The sequence below is a fragment of the Mus pahari genome, unplaced genomic scaffold, assembly GCF_900095145.1.
Source record: "Mus pahari unplaced genomic scaffold, PAHARI_EIJ_v1.1 scaffold_13051_1, whole genome shotgun sequence".
NCBI classification, from domain to species: Eukaryota; Metazoa; Chordata; class Mammalia; order Rodentia; family Muridae; genus Mus; species Mus pahari.
Window position 1 is genome coordinate 4,598 of NW_018392892.1, and position 7,702 is coordinate 12,299.

General features: G+C 41.2%; 1 protein-coding gene across 1 annotated transcript; it reads right to left on the reverse strand.

Annotated features, from left to right (window-relative positions):
* Positions 1 to 1,832: 1,832 nt before the first annotated feature.
* LOC110315240 (olfactory receptor 2T4-like) lies at positions 1,833 to 7,597 on the reverse strand. The gene is made up of 2 exons (XM_021189345.1): positions 7,587 to 7,597; positions 1,833 to 2,895 (listed from the first exon to the last, which is right to left on the reverse strand). The coding sequence occupies exon 2, from the start codon at positions 2,884 to 2,886 to the stop codon at positions 1,930 to 1,932; it is 957 nt and encodes a 318-aa protein (XP_021045004.1). The 5' UTR covers positions 2,887 to 2,895; positions 7,587 to 7,597; the 3' UTR covers positions 1,833 to 1,929.
* Between the last annotated feature and the right edge of the window lie 105 nt (positions 7,598 to 7,702).

The following is a 7,702-nucleotide window of genomic DNA, read 5'->3' on the forward strand; positions in this document are numbered from 1 at the left end:
TCTTTCTTTCTTTCTTTCTTTCTAGCTATCTACCCATCCATCACCCCTCTCTCATATATTTGAATTGTTTCTAGCTATTTATTGTATGTTCAACCTAGGAAGCATATTTCTGTAACTAACTAAACTAGTATCTAACATGAGCATAAATTTGATTGTCTGACTACTAACTTTCATTTCTTAATTATTACAAAGCATCTGCAATAGCAGCTTTTTAAGAGAATGTCACATTGATTAGGTACAACACCTTAACAAAGAGTTGAACTATATACACAAAGTATGTTGTAGTGGAATATAATCCTAAATCTGCATCAATATATAAATTCCATACCAATATAAAATATTAGCCTTGTTGGTGTTTTTTGATCTGAAACTAGATTTAATAATCTACCCTTTTATTCTATTATTCCTGTGTTATTCCTATGTTCCTGTCCTGTCCCTTAACACCAGAGAAGAGAGAAGGAATAAAGGAGGAAAGAAAAAGAAAGGGAAAAAGTAATCCCCGAGTCTGACCTCCCTTAGTTTGTTTCCTCCCTGCCCAAGACCATAACAACTTGTAAACATACCTCTCCCCTTAAATGTTGACAAACATCCATTGACCGACCAAAAATCCCTCACCCCACATCTTTGGAATGGGGGCATTGATCTCTTAAAATTGCTTCCTGTTGTCTGGGGGTCATGTTTTCTGTTTTGGGGGGTAGTCCAAAGAAAATTGGCATATTGTCATATAGTCTTAAGAAAGCTAGCTGTAACATGTATTGTCCAGGTCACCTTAGGTCATAAAACAGGACTCGGCCTCCTCATGCACCGAGGTTCATGCTTGGTAAACATGGGACACTGCACTGAGGCTCTCAGAGGACAAAGCCAAACGCACGTTAAAGACTGCACTTGGCAAACTGATTAGAACTCCTGTGAACATGGAGCTTTAGAACATTACAGAGACAATGCCCACTTACCCCAGGCTGTCCACTGTGTCCTTAAATCATTGCCCACTGTGGTTTCTGTCAGCATCCCTGTGACAATCAGGTGACACATTTTGGGGTGTACTGGCTTCTCAGAACGCTTGCTTCCCTGACACTAAAAGCTTTCCATTTGACCAGACAGCATCTGAGAACCATGGCAGAGATTTTCCCACTTTGCTACAACCCCAGTCCTGCTGTTTTGACAAGTGTATTTGAAAATGCCTTGAGTTGTGACTTATGACTTGTTTGTGCTTTGTAGCAGTTCATGAGACTTTGGAATGTGTCATTGGGGGAAACTTGAACCCATGTACCTGGGCCATGGTCATTATATTTGTCTCAAGATTAAGTGATTCCTCATTTATTTTGAATAGAAGCTGTGTTTGGTTTTGAGGAATATATGTATATGCAAATACAGCTACAATGATAATTTGAAACCCTTGGGGCAAATTGTACTCTCCAGATCCAAACCTCTTTTAACCCATATTTTTACTATATGATAATATAGGAGCTGAAGGCAGAAAACAGTATCTTACTCTTTATTTTTACCTAATTTCAAATTTACATTAATTACCAAGACAGTACAAAGAATTATTTCAATATGCCAATGATCTCTAGTCACCTCTGGTTAAGTTGTTAACTACTTTTCTTACATCTCACTCTATGCTTTATCAGTTGAACACCTCATGANCATTTATTGCTCCATATGACTTAATTTCAAGTGATAAGACATTTGTCCCATGAAATTAAACAGTCATTATCAACTTCATAAAATGTAACAGTGGCAGAATGCAAATAAGATTTATGAATAGACAAGAAGTATATCAATGAAGAAATTTTCAGATTAGAGAAATAGTTCTACAAAAAGGGATGAATATGAAGTGAGCCATGATGGATCAGCAATAACATCAGCCTGAGACTTGGAACAACAGATGTGTAGAGTCAAGGAAAGAAATGTGCATTACAGCTTACTTTACTGTTTCTTGGAGAGTGTGCTCACACCCAACAGTTTCTTCATAGCCTCTGTGACATTCTTATTCCTAAAACTATAGATTAGTGGGTTCAATAGAGGGGTGAGTATGGTGTAAAACACAGATACCACCATGTCCTTCTCAGGGGTGTGGAGGGAGGCAGGGAGCATGTAGGTGTAGACAGCAGCGCCATAGAAGAGGATGACCACAGTCATGTGGGAGGAGCAGGTGCCAAGGGCCTTCTTCCTGCCCTCTGCTGAGTTCATCCTGAGAACAGTGAGGAGGATGGATGAATAAGAGCCTGAAATGACTGTCACAGGGATGAGAAGCATAAGCACACAGCACACATACATGANGGTCTCATAGAGCCAGGTGTCTGAGCAGGAGAGCTTTGTCACAGCAGGGACCTCACAGAAGAAGTGATGGATCTCCCGGGATCCACAGAATGGGAAGGTCATGGTGACAGGGGTGAACATGAAGCCATCCAAGGATCCTAGGAGCCAACATACAGACATCAGTAGGAGACACACCCTGTGGTTCATGAGGACAGGATACCGGAGTGGATGGCAGATGGCTACATAGCGGTCATAGGACATGGCAGCCAGAAGGAAAAATTCTGAACCTGCTAGTGTCACGTAGAGGAACATCTGCATCCCACAGGCAGCAGCTGAGATCTTGTGACTCCCCAGGACCTGGTCCATGAGCATCTTGGGCACAGTGACAGAAATGTACATCATGTCCATGAGGGATAGCTGGCTGATAAAAAAGTACATGGGTGTGTGGAGCTGGATGTCAGAGAATATCAGCAGGATCAGGAGGGCGTTCCCTATCAAGGCCATCAGGAAAACCACAAATATGACAACAGCGAGCAGGGCAGGGTGTTTGGATTGACTGAAGAGTCCCACCAGGGTAAAATCTGACTGTGTAGTGTAGTTGTTCACCCAGGTGGTGAGGTCCATGGGTGTTTCCTAGGCAACCAAGAATATTTTGGGGTAAGTGTCGTAGAAATAAGTGCTCAATGATTTATGCCTCAACCTGCCTATGCTAAGTTCTCTGGGCCTGAAAATCTAAGGACTGCAAATTACACATAATTCAACCAAAATTTTTTAAGGTTAGAATTCACATCTTGGTCACAGGCATTGGTGATTCAGGATAAATTTTCCATAGTCCAAAGTCATGAACTTTCCTAATGACAGATTATGTCTTCTCTCAAGGACTACGAGCCTGAGAAATGCTGTCCCATGCTAACCCAAACGGGGATTCAGTGACAAAAAAATGTAAAATCAAAATTATTTTGAAAATTTGCTTTTAAATATGAAATAAGCCTTGGCCTTTATGGTTTGAGGGTGCAATTGGAATCTTCAAGACTGAGGTATGTTTCATATAAAATATTTTAAAGTAATAATTTCAAGGAGAAATCTCAACCAGGTGATCCTCCTCAGTCCCCAGCATCTGGAGACGCTAGAGTTTCTGGGCTGCCTGGAGGAAGCCCCACCTTCACACAGGAAGGACAGATGCTCAGAGCCTAAGAGGGTTGGGGAAATCACACAGGAAGGACGATGCTCAGAGCCCAAGAGGCTTGGGGCAAGGAACCCACTTAGCAGCCAATACTGCCACCAGTCCAGCCACTGTCACTCAACCTAGCAGTCCTCCATCTGCTCTACCTAAAAAATGCTACTGAAGATGATGGTGGTCGTGATGATGACGGCGATGATGGTGATGGTGATAACTTTGCCTTCTGATTTTGCAAATGTTAAATAAAGCCAAACAATATACGTTTTTTTTTTTTTCAGTATCCCAAGATAAAAATGCAGGAGCACATAGACACACAGACACACACAGACACACACAGACACACACAGACACAGACACACACACACACACACACACACACACACACACACACACACACTGTTAGAGAGTTAAAAACTCACTATCCTGGATAGCCATCTCAGAGGTGGGTAATATTACTGTATTGTTCCCTCCACCTCACACTCACAGACAGCCTCTGTGTTAGATGCTGAGAGAAATCCAGGGACACATGAACCCTGCGTTAACTAAACAAGGTCAGTGTCCAGGTATGCTGGGAAAATAGGTAAATGCAAATTAAGTTGGATGGTTTCAATAGGTACAACACAGTAAGAAACAGCATCCCACAGAATGCTTCCATCCTTTCTGACCAATTTCAGAGATTTCTTTGGTTGGGTTTCTGGGGAGAACAATCACATTTACTAGTTAAGAGAACAACAGGCTGGACAGAACACACAGGCCAAAAAGTGGACTGTCTTTTAAGACTCAAAAGGTAATTTTTCCAAGCCCCACAATCATTTCTATGATAATTTACAAAGTAAAAGGTACACATTAAGACATTGAACAGTAAAATATGTAATAAATGCTCCAATCTACACCTATAGTTAAAAGTCATGAATCTGACTAGCCATGGCATTGAAAACCACTCAGAGTCCTAGAGGATGAAGCAGTTTTCANTGTTATCAGCCCTGGAACACACGCCCCGCTCCCACCCCCAGCACATTCCAATTTGTTGTTAACATTTTATAAATAAGGCATTAACAATAAATCCATTTTAAATCCAAGAATTAAACAAACTTCCTTTAAGATTTCTGTCCTGGGCAAAACCACACCATTTTCTGGGCAGACATTGAGACCTACTTTTAGCCATTCTGAAATAAAGCGGTTTGCTGGCGATCCCACTTAAATCTAAAGCTTTCCCCATCATTCCAGCTGTAAGCCCATGTTGAACCTGACCCGAAAGACTTTTACTTGTGCTTTTGGTTATGTTGCCTGACTAACGGTTAATTTTGAGGTTTTATTCCTTGTGACTAGCCTACCGTTTCCAGACCCCTAAAGTCCCCTGAAATGATGTGGAGGCATTCCTGACTTATAACCAGGTGTGGCTATAAGCACTCTGGCAAGTCTGCAAGGACTAGGAACCTACAAGGTAACCCGCACTGAGGACACAGTGCACAGCTCTTGGGCTAACAGTCTTTCAGCTTTGTGCATTTTGGCAGTTGACCATAAAGCCAAGAGATGGAATAAAATTTTGATAGATCAAAATGGGTCATCACTTAAAACTGGTTTGCAGAAGTCACCATGTTATTTATACAGTTCCTATGCTGTGGTTCACTCTTAAGGAAAATAGGCTATTAAATGACCATTATTTCCCTGATGCTGAAAACTACAGACAAGGTCTTATGCATCTAATCTGGAATTATAAAATTCACTGTCTCTAAATTCTCCCCATACAAAGAGATCATCGTGAGGGCCTTCTGGGTTCCTCTCCTAAATCAAGGAACGGGAAGTAGTCAACTTTACTTGTGTTAAAGTGAACCCCAAAACAAATCCCCCAAACATACTATCNAAGCCAAGTTTTATATGACATTATATATGCAAAATAAAGTACAATCTCCACTTGATTCAGTGTTCAAATATCTCTATTTGAATGCCATGCATTGCCTTCATTAATTGTATTTGAAATCACTGGACAGTTGCTTTTGTGGAAACACTGCCTACATTTTCTAGAACAACAACAACAACAAAAAACAGCCTAAAAATTGTTTCAAGAATGTAGAGAAATATCCAATGTAAATAGAGAAAAAAATGCAGCATAGTTACTGTGGCACTGCAGCCATTTCTGCATTTCCCATGTGTCTTGTCTGATGACATACAATATAAAGAGCAATTATGAAAAACAGACATGTACATAGACTTCTAACGTCTTATTGAGAATACCCTGTTGGCATGGGATAGCCGGTCATAGGTGCACCTTCTGTATTAGCAGGATATTCAGGTGCCTGTTGGTTCACACCACTGTGCATATCTGCAATATTACTTCTATGTTGCTGAGTGCTATCATAAAGGTTCTGGTAAGTCCCAGTTGGAATGCCAGTCCTAAAACTGTTCTGTGTACCAGCAGATACACAATTACTTCCAAAGCTCCCATTGGTGTGATTTGCAGTACTGTAAACACAATTCTGAGTTTTAGCTCCCAAATCTCTTAAAAGAACTAGCAGATAGTATATTTTGGTAACTATTAGCAGTAGGAAGGAAATGAAATTTCCACTTTCTGTGTTGTTAGCAATATTCTTAACAAAGGGATTGTGGGACAGAAAGCACAACTCTTAGGCACATTTTACCTCAACGTCAAGACTCTAAAAATGAAAACAGCAAAGAAAATCTGATACTGAGGACCTTCAAATATCCTATACTACCCAAATTGCTGATGGAGCAGAGAACACATGAAGGTTCTTGTTGCCTTCATATAAATGCCAGACAGATGTGAGACCTATGGAAGGAGATGGAAATAGACAGAGACAGGAAGAGACAAGGTAGATTTCTGTTTTACAAAGGAGTATTTAAAGGAAACTTAGTTTTATTAAAAATTTAAATCTTTTGAAGTTCAAGTTTATGTTTTCCTGCTCTCACAGTTTATGTTTGTATACACAGTGAACAAAGACCAGGCAGGAAGCCAGACCAGTGAACAACTTCTGCTGGCTGAGTGGAGGTCAGGAAGCAGGTGAGGGGCAGGAGGTGTGCTGGGAAGGTCAGAGCCTCTGTTAAGTGGGGGACCACTGGCATCATTGTCCTCAGGCAGCAGTGAGGTCAGGAATGAGGTGTCTGCAGAAGGCAAGGGATTGGGAGCTGTGTGGTCCTTACCCATGCTGTGCCATTTGATGTCCTGTGAACAGCTTGGTGCATTGTTAACCCTTTGTATTACTAAAAGTGAAAGCAGAGCAATGACAGAGCAGCATCCCAAGCCTGCAGCATCCCGGAGTCACCCTGGTGCTTCCAAAGGACTCAGCAAGTTTCTTCTTTTAGAGAAGAGAAGCTTGGGGTCTCAGACATCAGCTTCACTTCACACAACCATTGACAGAATGAGTGCTTGTCCTGCGAGTAAGCACAGAGTGGGTACCTGCCTGGGTTCTATGGGAAACATTATTTCTGCAGAAAGATATAGTTTTATTTTTGATTACTCATTGTGTGCTTCATATGATGAAACTTGAATAAAATTAAGACACTTATTTTTGCATTATTGTAACCCTCAAAAATTACCCACACTTGAAATTAAATAAACTACCCAAAAGACAATTTTGATATGAATGCATTGTCATACGAATACTTAAAAATGCAGAAGGAAGTTTAGGTGTGTGTGATGCAGAGGACTACAACAATCCTAGTACTTGTGAGACTGAGGCAGGAGGATTACCAATGTAATCTAGGCAAGACTTGTGTGTGTGTGTGTGTGTGTGTGTGTGTGTGTGTGTGTGTGTGTAATGGACTACATATTACTACTTTATTCATAACATGGAAAAAATTCTCAGTAAGGAAGCACTAATGGAAACTTTAGGAAGATCTTGAGTGTGCTAGTGCACACCTTTAATCCCAGCACTGGGAGGCAAAGGCATGTAGATTTCTATGTTTGAAACCAGCCTGGTCTTCAGACTGAGTCCTAAGACAGCTAGGGCTACACAGAGAAACCTTGTGTCAAAAACCCAAGAATGAAGAGGAGGAGGCCAATTTTCTTTTCTCCTAATAATAAATAAGACAGTAAAGAATAAAGGATAAAAGAGATTGTGTAAGGGGAACAGGCTGTCTAGTGACCACCCTGAGCTGTGCAGACTCTCCTGTCAGGTCGACTCACCTTCAGATGCAGCTGCAGTCTGGGCCACACTGGGCAAGAGGCGGAAGCCGCTTAAGTGCACAAGGAACAGGAGGCACATTACATCATCCCTGGCTGAACTCTGCTCATTGCCAGGT